This window comes from Vanessa atalanta, chromosome 13 (genome assembly GCF_905147765.1).
Source record: "Vanessa atalanta chromosome 13, ilVanAtal1.2, whole genome shotgun sequence".
Lineage (NCBI taxonomy): Eukaryota > Metazoa > Arthropoda > Insecta > Lepidoptera > Nymphalidae > Vanessa > Vanessa atalanta.
Window position 1 is genome coordinate 3,816,583 of NC_061883.1, and position 21,234 is coordinate 3,837,816.

Consider the following 21,234-nt stretch of genomic DNA (forward strand, 5'->3'; position numbering starts at 1 on the left):
CCGATGATTCTGAGTTCAAACCTGGGCAATTACCCTAATTTGTGTTTATCATTCATCTCGTGCTCGGTGTTGAAAGAAAACATCGTGGGGAAACCTGCTTGTGTCTAATGTAAATTAAAATGCCAGACGTATACCAAGCAACATTGGAACACCGTGTTGGAAGTTTTCAAGCCTTCTCCACAAAAGGAAGCGGGGGCCTTTGCCTGGCAAGGGTACATTAACAGGCTGTTATTGTAATGTTATTATTCTTTTGTCAATTAAAGGCCTCAAATTACACTTCTCCCTTGTTCCAAACATACAGACAAGGAAGCAAGTTAATATTGAATCCTCTCATCGAGAAGTTTGACTAAAATCTTTTGTTTTCTGAAAAAATTACGTTTTGAGTGTCGAAGAAGCTGTACTGAGTTCATTCAATAAGTTAATTTAAAGTCAATATAAGTAGTTATGTGGATTAGTGTTGTATTATAAATAAATAAATATATGGAGCTATTGGTATAATATAAATGAGCTCTTAAGAAATGACATGGAATACGTAAATCTGAGGTTTTTGTACATAATATCGTTTGGTGGACGAGCAAATGGCCCAGTTGACGTTACGTGGTCACCACTGCCCATAAATATTACCACCATTAATAAAAATTATATATTTCCTCACATCGCCAAAGCGTCACTAACCTTGAGAACTAAAATATAATGTTCTTTGTGTCTATAGTTACACTGGCTCACTGATCTTGCAACACAACAGTGCTATGTATTGCTTCTTAGAGGTAGAATTTATAATAAGCTGAGGCGTACCTATCCAAACACGCTTGCATAAAGTCCTACCACCAAGTAGATCCTAATTTACAAATGTATTTATTTTCCCTCAAGAATATAATATACAAGAAAATATTTAGAAGTAAATAATCCTTAATACCTGGGTTAGTGTTATTGCCATTTCTTTCAGACAAGCTAAAACAACTCATACATATTACACCGCAAAAACACGCATATTTCAGTAATTCATAGACTACAACGATATTCTACAGTTTTGGCATTAAACATGACAAACAGAAATGATTAACGTTTGAAATATTCCGCTAATTACAAGCAAACAATTACACAGAATCGAGGTTGGATTTGGGCTCGTCATGATAATATTTAGGGGATGGAATTGAATGGTATTTGTAATCTATTGAGAAATCAGTTATAGCTCATAAATAGCCTATATATGTAAGCTTTGATATTTTTCTTTTTGGAGGATAGCCCACCACTATGTAACAATGCATGTTGTTAAGAGCACATGTAATAAACAGACCTTAAGCATAAATGCCGAGGATTGAACCAACATCTTAAGATAAAAATTCACGTTTTCTATCTACTAGACCATATTATATACATGTATGTTTTGTATTCCTAGCCATCAAAAACTAAAGCATTATATAATGTTGATGAACAAAACCATGTTCAGGTTTAATAATTGCCATAACTTTCCCTTTGAATAAATAAATAAATTAATAAAAGAACTACATCAAAATTGAAAGATGGTCTTCGACCACTATGTCGGAGGAGACTCTGGAGACTCCTTGTAAAAAATGCAAGGAGTAAATATGAAGAAAAAAAACTTCCCCTGTGTTCACTTTACACAATCGTCTGGAATCATTTGCCTAAATTATTGTTAACATAAATCACGAAAATGTTGTAACGGAACGCATATTATGTTCCCCTGATATTTTATATTATCCGGGACGAAAAGGTCCTTCATATGCTGACCTGCCCATTACCAAGAAGAGTTTTATTAAAATCTATTCAGTTAATATTGCGAAATGCTTAGTTTTACTACAACGATACTAGAACAATTATTAAATACGGTTTATTTAGTATACAAAGATTATTATAATAGTATTTATATGTATAAAAAAATAATGTAATTACTGTCATTTGATAGTAACGGCGACATAATGGCGCTGTGAGAGATATTAACCATTCAGTACATGACGCTAATGCACCACTTTGGGAGTTAAGATGTTATATCCCTTGTACCTGTAATTACACTAGCTCAATCTACCCTTAAAATTGGAACATAACAACACTAAGTATTGCTATTTGGCGGGAGAATACCCGATGAAGTGTTACCTACCCGACGGGCTTGCACAAAGCCTGTCACCATTACAATTATTTTTGAATTTAAATCCTGAATTCAAAGGATGAAAAAAAAAATTCTTTATAGGTCGATATGATTATACACATATATTGCGTCACAGTATAAACAAAAACACACATAATATTGATAAATTTGTCAGCATTGAACATGATAAAACTAAAGATAAACTTATTATAACCAGTTTCTTACACAGCGAAGTTAATATACTTCCTAGGTTAGAACAAGAGTATCATCTATTATGAAATGCCGCAGATAATTTGGATGTTGCCTTTTTAATAATTTTAATCTTATATTAAAATATATATTACTGGATAAAACTGTGCAACACGAGAAGAAGCTATACAATTCTTTTGAGAAGAAATAAGCACTGAGGATTTAATCGGTTTCTCCCGGTATAATCTAGATTTTGAACTGGTTGTATCTACATTCTGATTCAGTGGTAGCTTTACATTTTATTAAATCCTGTAAGATTTAAAAGAGCAACTATGAATAAAGTTGTTTTAATCATGTTTTTTTTAAATGAAAGATTATTTATTGAAATACATATAAACAAACCAAAGAGCCTAGATAGCCCAGTGGTTAGAACGCGTGCGTCTTAACCGATGATTGTGGGTTCAAACCCAGGCAAGCACCACAGAATTTTCACGGGTTGGTGGAATACACATGTGGCAGAATTTCGTTGAAATTAGACACATGCAGGTTTCTTCACAATGTTTTCCTTCACCGCCGAGCACGAGATGAATTATAAACACAAATTAAGCACATGAAAATACAGTGGTACCTGCCTGGGTTTGAACCCGAAATCATCGGTTGCACTCGTTCTAACCACTGGGCCATCTCGGCTCGGAAGTTTGCATTCGTTATCGTTATTCAATACTAGTTTTCGCATGCAGGTTTGCACGCGTTTTCGGGGTTGGTTGTCGAGTATTATTCACAACATATCTTTATAAATCATAGCCTATGTGATATTCTGATGGAGAATGAGCTATATTATTGTAAAGTTTAATTAAAATCCATTCAGTAGTTTTAAGTAACAAACATGCGTACATACAAACGTTCACCTTTATTTAATAACTTGGCAGTTGATTTCTTGTAACAAAATTGCCTAATACTTCATAAAATGTAAGTCGGAATAAAATATTTCAAAACGTAAATTAATTGTACATGTCGAAGAGACGAATAAGAAATGCTCAAATTATATTCCTGCTCAAGTACGTGAAACGTAATTTATTTTTGAGTAATAATGTATCTTTATTTGAATTGATATATAAAACGAATATTTTTAATAGACAAAACTATGCATTAATATTACAGTATTTTCTTTGTAACTTCCAATCGTATTCTTCATATTTTTCAAATAAAAAACGAATTATTTTTATTGTTTTAAATTCAAATAGAATGTCCGTCATAGTTGTGCATAGGAAGCTAATAAATTAAACCAAAAAAAAAAACGAATTTCGACCATTTGCGATATTTGTTTAATCTTCACGATCAAAGAATTATGTTACAGACAAAATATATAGGTTAGTAATAAATCAGAATATTATCCACCGTTTACAACAATGGCTGAAACGAATGAGGAAGTTTGATCGAACAACAAAGACGAAGCGGCATTTCGCGTGACCGACAAACGACAAACAATTTGCTAACAGTAGGTACCTTAGTTTGTTCACATTGTTCGTTATAATACTTTTCGGCGTTTCTGCGCATGGAAATTTATAACTTTTTCTCCCAAAATGGCATTCTGTGTTTCCTAAATTTCTTATTCAAAAGTTTTTTTGTAGGAGATATCTAAATAAAACTTTAGCAAAATGTGTTAATAATAATTTTAATCCTTACATTATAAATATAAACACTACATAGTATAAAACAAACTCGCTCCCCGCTGTCTGTCCCTATGTATGCTTAGATCTTTAACTTCGCAACGGATTTTGATGCAGTTTTTTTTTAATATATTGAGTGATTCAAGAGGAAGGTTTATATGTATAATACATAATATAGCATAGAAACACTGATAAATTAAGAGGTTTTTTAATGTGATGTCGTAAATAAACACATTCTTTTGCGCTTCCATTGAACCCTACGAGATAGATCAAAATAATGTACTACACTATTGTACACCTTAAAAAGGTCTATCAGCATTGCACCCGTGCGAAGCCGGGTTGGGTCGCTAGTCGATGAATAATTAAATAATATCTGAATTAAGTATATTTGTATATCATCTGATCTATTCTGTATTAAGTAACTCGAATCTCACCCCGAGTGAAAAATGTCAGTGTGAAAAATGTGTTATGCGACTTTGACTATTATAAGTATAAAATTTATATGATACATGTATCAAAATGGCATGTGAACTCTTCAAGAGTGAGATACGAAGAGAATTCTTAAAGTATTACACTGCTGTACTGTTTCTTATGACTGATGATACATATGTATGTGATGTTGTTTTTTCGTGTATCTGAGATAAGCCCGGTAGATATAGAATAAATAAAATTATTTCATCCGGACGAAGTCGGGATTAGCAGCGAGTAATTCTATATATCCCGGAACCAAAGTCTCAGAAAAAGTAACGATACATATTAATGGTTTTAGCATTTCTTCCTACTTATTTCATTTTACTTGCATTCCAACACTAACAAGCAAATTCGCAAATTTGCTTCCAATGTTTATTACCCAACGTACATAGATATGGCTCATTCGGCGCTAACGTAACTCACATTGGTGCAATATTACACGATAACATATGTCATTTATATATTATTTGCCTTTTCACTTTGATATGTAATTTTACTTCGTATTTCAAAGTCGTGTAATGGAGGCCTGGCTTTGCGATGTGTCTTTCATGTATATTTTATTAAATTTTACAATATGACTGACAAGCTATTGTAATTATAATATATATAATGATAGTATTATCTCAGAAATCTTAACCATTGTGTCTCGATAATCATACAAGCTTAATTCCATCGGATGTATGATTAAGTAATATACGAAAAACAAAAGAATAAACATACATTTTTCTATAAAGAAGGATCGTAAGTTTTCTTTGATTGTTGACTGAAAATTGACAACTGATTAATTTTTTATTAATATTAAAAATGCGAAAGAATATTTTTCCTTTAAAAAAATCTACATTCATGTAATTATATGGCCTATACTTAGCTTTTATGCAAGCACGTCTGGTTAGGTACCACTCACTCACCAGATATTCTACAGTCAAACAGAATTGTTGTGTTCTGGGGTGAAGGGTGAGTGAACCAACTACAGGCACAAATGACATAACATCTTAGTTCCCAAGGTTGATGGTGCTTTGGCGATGTTAGGTATGGGTAACATTTCTTGCAGCGCAATTGTCTATGGTGGAGGTGACCTTATTATATATATTTGTAACGAATTTTAATAATAAATTTAAATTCCTAAAACGTATAAGTCTAAGTGACTTATTCTTAATAACTATTTCATAAATCTATATTATGTGAAAAAGAAAAAAAATCTCGATTAAAAAAAAAAATGCCTGCGTTAAAAGCAAATTATACCAAGTCATTTCCCACGCGAGCATATTAAGGAGAGTTCAACAAACTTATCTTGTATCTAAACGTTGACGCGACCTCATTCGGCTTAAAAACCTACCCCACTGAAGGTCTTGTAGGTGGCCTCAATGCAGAATCACGAACCCAATTGAGATCGGCAACGTTAATACGACGAGATAGGACCGCGTCCGTGCTGATAGCGTGTGAATTTTTCGCTAGAAAATTCCGCGCTGATCGAAACTTTGTTGGACCACCGTGGCAATATTTATACCGCGATAACTGGAAACGTGTCTTCTGCTCTCTTGCGGGGTTACGAGTTATATTGTATATTAATACTAGATATCTTGATGTATAAATCACATGTGAAGCTGCAAACACTTGGAAAATATTATATAAATTGCACGATTTTTATGTATTTGATTTAAAATACTTGTTATATGATTTCGTTGGAATTTTTATTTTGAATTATTATTTATTTATTCACTGAGTGTATGGAGTACTTATAGCAGATATACTCATATCATATAAAAAAAGGATTTTTATGTTGGGATGAAATTAATTTTTAATTCCGAATGGTAATAAAAATAATAACAAGATGATTTATATTTACATTTAAGCTCATAGCTTCATTTGAGTAATGTGCTCACGAATATGTGAATACCTTTTCATCTTATAGGTGTAGGAAAATAAAAAAATAAAAAATTGAATGTTGCAAAAGTTGATTTTCCAATATAATGGTTATACGCAACATGAACGAATCGTATTCTAACATTGAACTGAGTTCAGAATACAATTATAAAACCTACCGAGTTTAGAAGTGTTCTTTTTTAAGAACTCACTTACATTAGTTTTATTTCATATATAATTATTATAGTCAATGTATCAGAGACAGAGAGCCGAGATGGCCCAGTGGTTAGAACACGTGCATCTTAACCGATGATTTTGGGTTCAAACCAAGGCAGGCACCACTGAATTTTCATGTGCTTAATTTGTGTTTATAATTCATCTCGTGCTCGGCGGTGAAGGAATCATGAGAATACCTGCATGTGTCTAATTTCAACGAAATTCTGCCACATGTGTATTCCGCCAACCCGCATTGGAGCAGCGTGGTGGAATATGCTCCAAACCTTCTCCTCAAAGGGTGAGGAGGCCTTTAGCCCAGCAGTGAGAAAATTTACAGGCTGCTAATACTAAAAAAAAAAATGTATCAGTGGGTTCAGTGTTGAGTCAGTTTAACTTTAAAAAAATATGAACGAAAAGTAATGATGGATTGTCTTCGTCGGAAATTATGCGATGTTTAAAAGTTGAGAGTTTATGATAGATAAAGTTATATCTGGACTACGTTTATTGCACGGTCTAAGAAATTCCCGGAAGAATGTGAAAAGGCTACGTAACATATCATGTTGATGTAAGGAAGTGACGTCTATAATTACATTTCCTAAAGATTTTCATAAATAAATAAGTTCCTGATTGAATTTACCCTTTCCGAATTCAACAAATCGAAAAAGGCTGCGACGAAATGATACATGAATGGGCCAACTCAAACATCATACTATACAAATATTTATTTTGTTAAGTCAACAACATATTCTTATAAAATATGTATTCTTGCTTTTATTGAATCTAACTTTTATATTTTATAATATACTAGTTTTACCTTGCGACTTCTCCCACGTGTTATGTCGTAGGTTTCAGTTATAGAAAGTTGCCTTTTTTCTTCCCTATGGTTCAAGCTTGCTTCATAATTTTTTTTATGAAATTTATTTTAATAGTTTAGCAAGCGTTCATTCGCATTTTTAATATTAGTAACAATATAGTTGGAATTTAATGAATGTTTAAAGTAAACCGTTTTTATATATTTGTCAGAGGAGGTCACGAAATCCATGTTTACGGATTTATTCCATCTATTAAGATAATAATTATTATATTATATAGACATTTCATTAAAAATAATACATAACATAAGAATATAGAATAAGAATAACAAAGTCATTTAAGACCAATTATTTACAATAAGAAAACACAAACATTCAGATAAGTTTTGTCATACTTATCATGCGAGCAAGGAAATAAGCGAGTTGGGAAACTGTCTTCTCCTCTTTTTTTGATTACGTTGTAATAATAAACTATTTCATATAAAAACTCGCTTACGCTTCTCCTTCGAGTTGGTCAAGACACATGTGGCCGAATTTCACACACATGCAGAATCCTAACGATGTTTTATTTCGCCACCGAGCGTGAAAGTAAACTATAAATAGTAAAAAAACAAAGTCGCTTCCTACTTCCTTCTAGAAGAAGACTCAAAGGATTTGAGGGAGAAAAGTTTTTATATAATTTGTTAATATTTTGAATCGCAAATTTGAAGAAATTTACTGTTTTTACAGTAATGCAAAATACATATATATATTAAAATTATCTTTTACATTATAACATACATATGAATACATTAAAACTTATCATTGCTAATGACAGAAGATACTATCGTTTCCAAATTATGTGCAATGAAAAAAATTGTTCGGCCTAAAACGATAAAAGTCGCTGTAAAATTTTGGCAGTTAACATTATCCATCTTTCGATTCAGCCGTGCATCTTGATGTTTAACAATAAAATTGTTATTCATATTTCTCATTTACAATATAACGCTATTAATAAATAAAAATTACGTAGCATAATACGTATCGCTTTTTATGAATAAATAATAAACGACTTCAAATTCCCAAAAAGAAGTAAAAATTGCACTGGATTAGTAGTCGATTAATAAACATAAATTAAGCAAATTATTGCTGCATGTCTATCCGGGTTTGATTCCGCAATTTTCGTTCAAGATTCACGTTTCATCCACTGGGCTTCTAGGCTTTTAATCTATTCTTAATAAATTCATTTTTATATACCGTACACGGCTTACACGGGAATGACATTGTGACTATTCCCTGCCTAGCTTAGATAAAATATAATTTTACGTTTAAATTTCTTATATTTAAATATCGGTTTGGCTCGTGATTTCGTCTAGTTAGTTAGGATCCATATAACGTTGACTTTGTGTAATAACCGTGTTCTTTTAGAGCGTCAGAGATTATAAATTCAATCGACTATAGAGGAGTCAAATAAAACCAGGTTTATCTTTTAAATGCGTTTTTAATATAAATATTTTGTTTAATTAATTTGAATAATAATAATCGAATGTATGAGATACCGGTCCCATTTCCTTTAACACCTCTTACGAGTAGCTGAAGGATGTCGCTCCTACCCATCTTTATATATTTAACTCTTTTGAAAAATATAAAAGGGGGAGGAGGTTGAAATGGCCCCGCGCCCGCCATCAACTGTAGATTCCAACCATATATCGGTGAACCTTCCTCGAGCATGGGAAGTGCGATTTTATAGTGTGCAAACACTTTGTTAAATAATATATGAACTAGAACTAAAGTCCAGCAGGTATCACAGCCGTAGCTGAGGTGTATAAAAGACTAATAGTCTTATAAATAAATCAAGACCGTAGTCTAGCGGATAGCACAGTAATAACTATGTTATTCAAAGCGACGATTAGACTTAAAAATAAATCAACCAACTAGACCGTGGTCCAGTGGGTTTCACAGTCGTAACTGCGGTGTTTATAAAGTAGCCAATGCTACAACAATAATAATAAAAATAAGAATCAAAGTCCCATAAATAGTCAATCAGTCATAGACGAGGAAATCTGTAGTCAATGGGTTTAACCCTGGATTATCATTGCATTAAATCACTGTTTCTCATACCAGTTCAAATGCACGACCATCAGGCGGCCTAATGCAAGCACAACGTTATTCGTTGCTATATCCACTGTCGCAAAGTGTCATTTTATCGTAAGATAATACGTATTAATTCCAAACATAGTGGAATAATATTCAATTAAACTCATAGATTACCGCGTAGGAATCATTTAAGTGGATATAGCATAATTTGCTATATTTTCTACCGTAGTAGGTTATAAAGTATGAATATATATATCATGTATCATAAACGTATAATCGTATTCATTCTTATAACTAAGACTTATATCTAAGACTTATAACTAAGACTTATCACTAAATCGAACGTTTTCTTAACTAGCTTATAAACCTTGTATACGCTTCGCGTATCACGTTTTACTTAAATCTATAACTATACAGTGGATATACTTAACTCTACAACAGGCACACACCCGACAGTCGATTACCTAAACCAGCTTCGAACTCAGATCATTATTTGCACGTGATAATTAACTTCAAAGAGATATACGCAGTCTTATTACTAAACTAGGTGTCCTACTACAATATTTCTTATAATATCCTTAACACTGGGCTAAGGAGGCGTCCCTAAAAGGACGAACATTTTGCTACAAACGACACTTCTCGTATAAAGCGATTAGTGCGCCATATATGTATAGTGATGCCAGCCTGGATGAAATCCATTATTTGGGTCCTTCACTGCATGAACGTATCACTTCAGCATTATTACAGCCTCCGCAACGCCCTGCAACATTCGGTCGTGATTCTGGTACTACCGATTGATGAGAGACATCAATAACGACATCGTAACGTCAACCAGCCATAGCTCAGTACCACATAGCACATACACTACTCTAGTAACCCGGTAAGACAGAGTGAGGGACATTACCGTATCGCCAAAGACGTTATACAGTAACCTCAAACCCCGAAACTATCTCACGTAGGCAGCCTCATTGGTAACAGAAGGAGGGACACTACCGTATCGCCGAAGACGTTATACAGTAACCTCACACCTCGCAACTGCATCACCTAAGCAAATTCAAGACGACATCGCCACGAGGGACACTAATGCAGCGACTCTCGGTCGAGCCACACAGCCTCAGACCACGCGTCGAATCATCAAGAATCCACCAGAGTATATTCAGTACAGTACTCGTGCGCGATCATTTTGCATGTGCATAGTACAAATATATTATAAAGGTTTTGTTATTTAACAATAAAAATCTTAAAACATCAACATCATTAGATCGTTGTCGTCGTGATCGTATCAAACAGTTATACCAAACTTGGATCTGTTTACTGATAATAATTGTGGAGTTTTAGAACGACCGGTTTACGAACTTACGTCCGTCGATCGACACAGTTTTACATGAAGAGTATTTATTTCGACCGCTATACGAACTTACATCCGTCGATCGTCACAGTTTTACATGAAGATTATTGATTTCGACCGCTATACGAACTTACATCCGTCGATCGTCACAGTTTTACAATATAATATCGCTACAACCTGCTCCGCTTACGGTTTACAAGAATCTGCAACATGGAAGACAAAGTTGACAAGCAATATGTTTAGTTATTTTACAAATTAATTATTATTGAAAGAAGTTCAATCATTATTTATAGCCTTATTGCTATTTGTTAATATACTTGATTTAAATTTCATAATTAATAGTCACCGAGGTAACCCTCTACTATCAGTATGCATCGCCCAGTACATACTTTTTTTCAATTAGATATTATCGCAAGACGGCTACCATCAAACCGTTTCTATATCATATTAATTTCATTATTATATTTTATTCGAGGTTAACCCCGACCTTCTTTATATCGCTTTTATATAATAAATATAATGTCTCATTGAGAACACTCATTCATATGACGGCCTGCCTTACCGTCATTTGTAATAATCATTTGTATTATTTATAGGAAAAGTGCACGAAGCACATTCTCATTATAATTATATTTTGCCATGCATCCACCATTAATATATGAGTAGGCACTACACCGACACACGGATCTGCGCCACTCCTATATTTCAGAATAATCAACCATAGCTAGCAGCCTCGCAGTATAACCCGCACAACTGCACCGCCTAGTATCATTTCTTATTATGTAATTTGATATGCATTATTGCACGCGGCCGATGCGACGAGCGCAACACTCCACGCGTCCAATTTAAACCGAGCTGCCAAGCATCATACCCCTATATATGCTTTCACGAGAGTATGACATTCGGCGCAGGTCAGCCTTAAATCTATAGAATTTTGTATGGAAAAAGGCCGGTGCCGAGATTTTTCCTTAAAAAGGTGGCACGTCATTTTCTTCGCCAATACACGAACATATCCATGAATACACGAACGATTTCACCAAAAACGTATGAAAAAAGATAAGCTTGATATAATGTCATTAATTTATTATTCCATGTATATGTATACATTTACTATGCAATCTCATGAATTTATTTGTATGTATGTTTTTATGTTTCTATATATGACATATAATTCTATATATGTATGTATGTATGCATGTATGTAAACTCTCCAAAACAACTTGACCAATTTTAATTAAATTTTAATATGTGCTTAACTAAGTCTACGGACGGCTTATATTGGACCCGGTAGGTGGCGCTGCGACCGATGTTATGTTTTATATATAAAAAAAATGTATTAAAATAACAATAATTCATTCTCACGTATTTATGTAAATAGTATAGTATAGTCCGTTACAACATGAATACGCTAGCATTATTAATATTTCCAGCCATATACTTATAAAATTCTTCTTAACTTGAAAACTTATATTTTAAAACTTTATTGTCGTTTAAAATTTAATTAAATCAGATAAGCCTGATTGAACAATTAATCTAAGCAAAAAGTCCTTCAAAGCTATTACTGGCTATTAAGAGGCCGTATCGTAATAAAATCTTAAACTAAATTCTTCTTATAATGTTTTAAACAAAATGTAACTCAATCTATAGTATAATTAAAAAAATCATATGCTATATTATAATATTAATATTTAATGACTCTCTTAATGAATATCAGTGCAAATGTTCCAATGCAGGAGAAAGACCTACGCTTCTTTTGAGGAGAAAAACTATCTCCTGCAGTGAAAATATCGTTAGGCGCACTGGCAAATGGACGGTCTTATCACCATCGGCCTTTATTGACAATGTTACAAATATAAAAATATACGTTATATCCTTAATAAGCTAATTGGGGACTGAGATGTGTCCATTGAACCTGTAGTAAGCCGGATTACAACCATTCTAAGTATTTTGTTTGATGGAGTAATATGTAATATTAAGCGGTACCTACATAACGTTAGCAGTCGGTAAATTTCCCACTGCTGGTCTAAGGCCTCCTCTCCCTTTGAGGAGAAGGTTTGGAGCATATTCCACCACGCTGCTCCAATGCGGGTTGGTGAAATACATATGTGGCAGAATTTCGTTGAAATTAGATACATGCAGGCTTCATCGCGATAAATGCTCGGTAGCGAGACGTGCTGGTCGGAGATGCGCTCCTTCTGCGAAAACGTGATGTAGCAGAAGGAAGCCGCGGAGCGGGAGCGGGAAGAGGATGCCGCTGCAGACCCGCTCCGCCGAAGACGACCGGGGAGGAGGAAGAAGCGCTACGCGCACCTTCTCCCCCCGTCTCAATAGGCGTCGCAGGGGGCGCCCGCCGAAAGACGGAGAGAGTACCGCTGGTTTTTTAGTGGGGAAACCCGGCGTACCTGGCCGCACTCCGCATCCAGGGCTCCGGGGAGTCCCACACAAGCCCCCACTTACCATCACGTGGGGGAACCGCGTAAAGCGTTTTACTAGCGAGAAAAAAAAAAGGCTTCCTCGCGATGTTTTCCTTCACCGCTGAGCACGAGATGAATTATAAACAAAAATTAAGTACATGAAAATTCAGTGGTGCCTCCCTGGGTTTGAACCCGAAATCATCGGTTAAGATGCACGCGTTCTAACCACTGGGCTATCTCGGCTCCTACCTAGATAAAGCCCTATCTAAATATTGTTTCAAATAACATATTTATGGTTCCGATTGATAAATTGATAGCCCAGTTAATTGTAATTGTTGGAAGTAAGAGCTAACTGATTCCTTACTAATTATTAAATTTCGTCTAATTTGGAATTCGAAATCTAATCCTTGTTTACTAAAGTAACCTTACGTATTTGATTAATTTGTAGTATAACTAGCTGAACCCGCGGCTTTCACCGCGCGAAATTGATAACAGTTTATAGCACACCTCCAATTTGATCACCTCGAGGGGTGAATTAAAAAAAAGTAGTCTAAGTCCTTCTCCAGGACTCAAACTATCCCCATACTAAATTTAATCTAAATCGGTTTAGCGGTTTAAGCGTGCGTAGGTAATAGACAGAGTTACTTTCGCGTTTATTATATTAGTAGGGAAACAACTTTATGTCTTCCATAAAGTTGTATCCACTAAAAGTCATGTATACATTTTTCAGTATATATTTTTTAAGAGTCAGGTTGTTTTGAGCTGTTTTTGTTTATAGTTTTAGCGAGTGTTAGCAATAAATTAAAGGACCAAGATATAAACTCAATTTCAACCAACGACTAACGCCAGAAACATCTGTTTGATCTGTTACGCAATGTAGATATATAATGAAGAATTCGGTAATTGCTCAATCAATTCTTGGACTCATTAAAGTTCAAATTGTATTCGTTTTGTTGGCGGTTAAGGAATGTCATCCTCGGGGAATTTACGAGTTTCGTAAGAAGCCCTAAAAGACACATCACAAACCCGAAGTAGAGTAACAGATTGAACATCAAATCTTTTTCCTTAATGAGAGACGACGCATTTGCCGCAGCAGAATTAACGGTCCGCTACTTAATTAAACCTTTTGTAATTAATCACTTTTTGCCGTAACTAAAGTAAACTTGAACAAAATATATTGTATTAAAAACTTTAATGATTTTATTGTTAAATAAGTACGAACTACTATTACTAATAATGAGAGTAATACCAGTATTATTACTACATATTTATAGAGATGACTTTAGCTGTTTTATTTATTGTTTATAAGAAACGTTGATGTATAATTACTTATAGTCATTCCGAATAAAATCGCAGTCATTGTATCTTACATAGTAGAGTACTAACTAACCACGAGTATGTTGTTTCAGAACGGCTGAACGTGCTATATGAACGTAATTGGACAAGACTGGTCCATGAACAATTACGCAAATTCGAATCGTCAATAGTTGCAGCGGCGAGGCAATCTGACGCCCAACCCGCTGAGCTGGCACTAGACACCAAATGGACCTTCTCCGGATCACTGATATATTGCATAACGCTCATCACTACTATAGGTCAGTATAATTCAGGACGTTGTTTAAACACTGGCACAAAATCTTTTGTTTTTCTTTTAAATATTAAATTGACTCCTTGGATATATTTTTTTATAAATAATAGACAACATCACATACATTAATCTGATGTCAATGTAAGTAGCTAAAGCACTTGTGTTATGGAAAATCAGAAGTACCACAAACATCCAGACCCAAGACAATATAGAAAATTAATGAACTTTTTTTAAATCGAGACCTCAGAGTAGCTTACCCATGAAAACCGGTGTACACACTACTCGACCACGGAGGTCGTTTGATATTTTAAAAGTAATATTTTTCAATTCAATTCTTAGTTTAAAAAAAGTAATATATTTGTTACAAATGTTGGACTTAAGTGACAGTTGTCAGAATTTGACAGTTCTTGTAAAAATTCAAAGTCATAACCAACTATAACTATTACATTTAAAGACCGTATTAAAAGAAGGGGATTTAAAAACGGTTTAACTAAAAAAAATCACCAATTTTTCAATTATAGATTAGAAAAGTTACCTTCGTTATACTAACTTAAAAAAAAATCATTTAATACGCACTTATTTTAAACTTTTACAATTTTAAGATTTTAATTTTTTTGCGGAAAACTCTAAAAAATATTGTTCGTTCAAACCTTACAATCGGACCCTTTTGAATTGGCATGAAGATTTCATAAAATTACGATTATTTTTGAATAATGACGTCAACAAAATTAAAATATCTTACTTATATTTTTATAAATTAAAATAAAATATATTTACGATGAGATTAATTGTGTAAAGCTTTCTATTCATGTTATGTTGATTAATCTAACAAAAATATTTAACTTTATAATTATTATTTTATGTTCCTCAAAGACAATATATTATCATTATTAATTTATACATTATTTTTAACAATTACATAACATTAGATAAACATATTTTTAATGAATAATAATCACATTTTCAATCATTGTAGCTATTTTTGGAAATCTTTTTCATCAAATTAATTAACAGCCTTGATCTCTGATATGCAATCTAATTGAAATTCACTTTGATTAAAATCTTAGGATACGGCAACGTTTCCCCGCGAACATCTGCTGGCAGAGCAGCGACAGTAGCGTATGCGGCGGCTGGCGTGCCATTAACCTTGGCTTGCTTAGCAGGCCTAGGAGCATCTTTGGCAAGATTAGCAAGACTAGCCTGGCTGCGAGCAACTAAAAATAAAGTACCTAATACTTGGAGAAAAGATGGCGAGGTGAGTGTGGATGTTCAATACCAAAAGGAAAAATCACCATTAATTACAAAAAAAGATATAAAACTTGCTTACCGACGACACAACTAAGTTGTTACATCGGCAAAATTCGTAAAGCCGATCACATCCGAATGAATTGTGCCAAAATCATCAATATTAATTTATTTTATTAAAAAATGATCTTCACGCAATCATTTTTTAGCAGTTTTTCATATTTTAATGAGTACTATCATGTCACGATGTGTATATATATTATCGTCCAATTTGTTTGACTCATCAAACATAAACGTTATTGTTAATTCAAAATTATTAATTAATATTAGTACTAATAAGTACCATTCAGTAATGAGATTGTCGATCACAAAATAATATAAACTCGAAACAATAACTAAATACTATCCTATTATCCCCAACAAAGCAATTATTTATAACAAGGATTTATAATTCAAATTAATGAGTAATTGGTACTTTATAAATACATTTATTTCCTATCATTCTGTCTATAAATCCATCACATCAGTCAATATTGACAACAACAATGCTATTCTGTAATAAGTAAGAACTGCTAATATTATACGATCGTAATCTGTGGCGAGTTTCGAGTTTGTTCTATCTGAATAGAACTACTGGCTTACAAAGGGCATGAACTTACTGAACGGCTTGGATAACCGAAAGACACGAGAAATATTATGATTAAATTCTTAAAAAAAAACAATCTATATCTAGATAAGTATCACCTACATTATATATTATTTCAACAACCACCAATACTTAGTATTGTTGAGTTCTGACACAAGAGACATGACATCTTAGTTCCCAAGATCAGCGCTTCTGCAATGTAAGGAATGTTTGTTTTTTTTTATGTCACAAATGTCTAGGAGCTAAAAAATTTTTATGTAATTTAATACTTTATTCTGACGAATATATTGTATATATTAACTAGTTATCCCCCCCGACATTACACTCAAGTTTTGGAGCTTGGTCGTCAGATGTTCTTAGAGTTCAAGCTTGCTTTATAACAAATTAAATGTAAATTCGGTTCAATGGTTAAGTCGTGAAAGATCAACAGACAGACACACAGACAGAGTTACTTTCGCATTTATCATACTAGTACAGATTAAAAACAAAATTCTCAAACTTATAAGTAAGTGCTACAAAATTCCTTTCTTGCACTAAGCTTCGATATTCATTTGACCATCCTCAATGTACCCAATCACGTACTTCTACCAATTTTAATAAGCAAACTTACACAAAAATTTTGTTCGCAGCTAGAGAATCACTTTCAATTACACGAGCAGCAACGTCTTCTACCACAACCAGCAGAACATAACCAGTACACTTCGTTTCCTCCGCGAATGCATAAATCACCGGGAATTGTGAAAACGAGAGCTGGTGATAGGGGACAGTATTCACAGGTCTTTGAAAAAGCACCAATGAGTCCTAGAGCTGCGACCTTGGGGAGAGTGAAGCGAAATGCTTTATCTGATGGTTAGAAACTAAAATTTACTTAATATTAATTATATTGTAAATTATAATTGAATGTCCTAAAATAAGTACTGAAATCTCTTTAATGGTATCAGTAATTCATAATTAGGAAGTATAATTCTCCTTGGGGAATTGAGGTGATGAAACATCAAAAGGGCTTAAAATTCAAATGAGCAGGACCTTTGTCCAGTTCTGAGTGCTAGTATGAAAGTAAAATTTTGTCTTTTTGAATTTAATACACAAAAACTTGAATTTTAATATTAATTTATTATCGTATATATCAGAATTATGTCGACTCATTGAAACTCTAATTTTGGGAGTAAATTTTTAGACTTAATTCTACATTCTGGCTAAGTGAGCAGAATGCGTGGATTTTAATAGAAGTTTGCAGGTTATGCTTATAATATTTATCTTCAAATAGCATTGGAGGAATAATCGTGAGGAAATATGCGTGTGGCTTTTTTTTTAATATTCATATATATCTTCTAATACCCAGTAGGTATCCTAAAATCTCTTAAATGCATTTTTTAACAGAGATACCTTATAATTCACGTTTGTGAAATATTTTTAAGTTACTTTACGTTTTTGTGCATTTCAGAACCACAAACATCATCAGCACTCCAAACACAAACACTCGATCGTAAGCGTGCAGCAAATAATATAAAATGTCTCGCAACAGTACATGGGCCTTCACGAGGCAGAGGGAGAGGTACTATACAGAGACCTCGAGGTGCGGCGATAGAACAGCTGATAGCTGAAGAATGCGGGGAAATTTTCATTAATCGGAGTCAAGAAGATCTAGATGATTCGGAGGATCCCGATGAAGGGTAAAAACTGTTGTTATTATTACTTACTAGCCAATTGCTCCAACTTCACAAATATATAAACAAAATTTCATCCCAGTATATTCCTTCAACATGTAAGGTATTAAATAAAGTGTATTAGTTACGTGATCTGGCACACATGGCACTTGTTGCTGTTATAAGTGTGAATATTTTTGTATCAACGTACAATATTATCAACGTGTAATAAAACATACATGAGTTGGATAGTTGTTTATAGAATTATTTAAATGTACATTAAAACGCAAGCTTCTATCACTAAAGTTTGTCTGTGAGAGATCGCTATAAGGAAGAAGACCACCTTTGCGCACCATTTGTCAAATATTTTTGGTTTCACTTATGTACTCGTGTGTTGTGCGATAAAGTATTTAAATAAATAAATAAACGCATACAGGGATTAAATGATATAAATAGAAAAGAAAAAAAAATTTTTTTGAAGTAAATATTTAATTTGTGATTTTTCAACAGAATATGCCCACATGATACACCGTCAAGAGTGCCTTTGATATGGAGTGAAGATAATCACAAGATGAAGAGTTGTGCTGTACCTAGCAGCAGTGCTTCCACCAGCGTACAACACCAGAATCATAGTCTAGAACATTGTCACATACCTGTTGGAATTGTACTGTTCCTTCTCTTAGCGTATATAGCCGTAGGAGCTGCCATTTTCTCAGTATGGGAAAATTGGAGTTTTCTTGATGCTGCCTATTTCTGCTTCATAGCTTTAGCTACTATTGGTTTCGGAGACTTCGTCCCAACCAGTTTCCTGACCTTAAAGAATAGTGCCGAGAATTCAAAGAGCGAATACATTCAAATGATCGCGTGTTGTGCATATCTTGTATTTGGACTCATATTGATAGCTATGGCGTTTAGTCTTCTACAGGACGAAGTAGTCGCTCGGTGTACGCAATTAGCCAATAGTTTAGGTCTTACCCGACAATGACAATATGAGAAGAGCGATTGTAGCTCAACAGATAATCATTTGAGGATGTTATGATCGTTGTTGTAAGGAGTTACTACATGATCCAACTTTTTTCCAGGATCTGTTCTGTACTTCTTATTATTAGACATTGTATCTCATGTTAACACTGTATAGATAAATATCATTATTTTCTCATATCTGCGTAAAATTTAACACTAACTATGAGGAAATTTGAACCTTTTTACAGTATTTTTACTCAAGGACAAAAGATTTGTGATGTAAATAATGTAAAAACTTATTCATAAAAGCAAGGCTGAAATTGTAATGAAACAATAAAATTGTGTGAATTGTAATTTTCTTTTACTAAGCCCCCATTCTTCACATTCTCGACGAAATTTCACATAAAATAAATCTGTATCTCATTCCGTATCTTGACAGCGATATATTTTAGGTATAACCAAGAAATCCAAGGCCACAAAGTTAAACACAGGTATGGAAAATAGTCGTACAATTTCCGATAGCACAGATTAAAATAATATTTCCGTATTCCAAATACACGAGCTAACTGGACCACATACCGATTCCGAGCCGTACCGATGCACCGTGAAATCCCCGTGACACGGGATTACGTGCGGTCCAGTGGGGCTCGTACGTCCTCAAATTATAGCTACCCTTACCATGATGTTCTCTTGTCACTCATGTGACTTTCGAATTCAAATTAGTCAAATATCAAATATAGAGTCATACTTACACTTATTACTTTTAATATATGTTATTGCATATTCCTTATTTTGCATTGCGTTGATCTTACATGTTTAAAATTATTGTTAACAGTACGCTCATATCACTGGCGTGCAGAATTTTATTTTATTTCATTATTTAATATTCAAAGAACAAAAAATGCTTGAACATAAAGATAAGCATTTAACGATACGAGGCGTGATCAGTTAATGTCGTTACAGAATTCTGTGTTGTATTTTACGGGCTCTAATGTATTTTGCGGTCGCTAACTTGAGTTTCGACTCCCGTGTTTGCAAAGGACCTTGTTAGTATGTTAAACACGACACTCAAGCCTTTTAAAATTTAATTTTGTGCTTGAATTGAAATACCTCTGCATTAAAATTATAAAAATGTTGCCAACTGAAAATATCCGACACGACAAATGAGATATGTAAATAAATATGATATATATCTCCTCTTTGCTTTCATAAACTATTCTTTGAGTTGTTACGTACGGTCGAGAAGGATCCAGGCCCAAAAGACACTATATATTTTCTTTAGATATTTGTCCTTTAATATAACGTTTTACGTAGACCTTTATTCTATCCGTGCAAAGCCGGGTCGGATAGCTATGAAATAAATAAACAGTACTAAGCTACTGAAATGTTTTATCCTTGAAAGAACCAAACAATAATCATGTATTCTACCGAAGTTATTTATTCAAACTAGTCGTGAGCAAAATATGACGACCATTTCAACTGTTCCCGCCACGTCTTTGCCAGTAAACTTAATAAAACTTTCGATTGCGACCTTTGGTACAAAGTTACTCTGCGAAGCATCGGAGAAAGACGTCGGCTTATGTCCTAACAATGTCGCTCAAATGAAATAGGTATTCGGCTGAAGTAATATTTGGCCTCGTTGTAGTTTTGGTATTTCAAATTTACATTGTGTTCCTTTTATATGAGTTTCATATGTTTGCTATGAATTTAATTCAAATATTGTTATTGTTATGTTCAAAATAGATTTTATTCATGATTTTTTTTAATGAATACGCGAAGACAAAAAATTGTATGCCTTGTCGTATCTGAGATTTGGTATAGCTAAAGTTTATATCGAGAACGAGTACAGACAGCTATTTATACATGTGTATTATTTTTATAATAAATAAAATAATTAATAATAAAAAATATTAATACTATATTTAATATTGCTATTGACAACTCACGTCATGTCAAACTTAACTTATTAGTAACGTGTAT

The 21,234-nt window shown here is 33.6% G+C and overlaps 1 protein-coding gene across 1 annotated transcript; it reads left to right on the plus strand.

The window, feature by feature from the left end:
- The first annotated feature begins 1,539 nt into the window (after positions 1 to 1,539).
- On the plus strand, positions 1,540 to 19,323 carry LOC125068335. Its single transcript, XM_047677439.1, has 6 exons — positions 1,540 to 1,583; positions 14,541 to 14,761; positions 15,822 to 16,009; positions 17,275 to 17,494; positions 18,090 to 18,318; positions 18,802 to 19,323. The coding sequence occupies exons 1-6, from the start codon at positions 1,540 to 1,542 to the stop codon at positions 19,274 to 19,276; spliced, it is 1,377 nt and encodes a 458-aa protein (XP_047533395.1). The 3' UTR covers positions 19,277 to 19,323.
- The last annotated feature ends 1,911 nt before the right edge of the window (positions 19,324 to 21,234 follow it).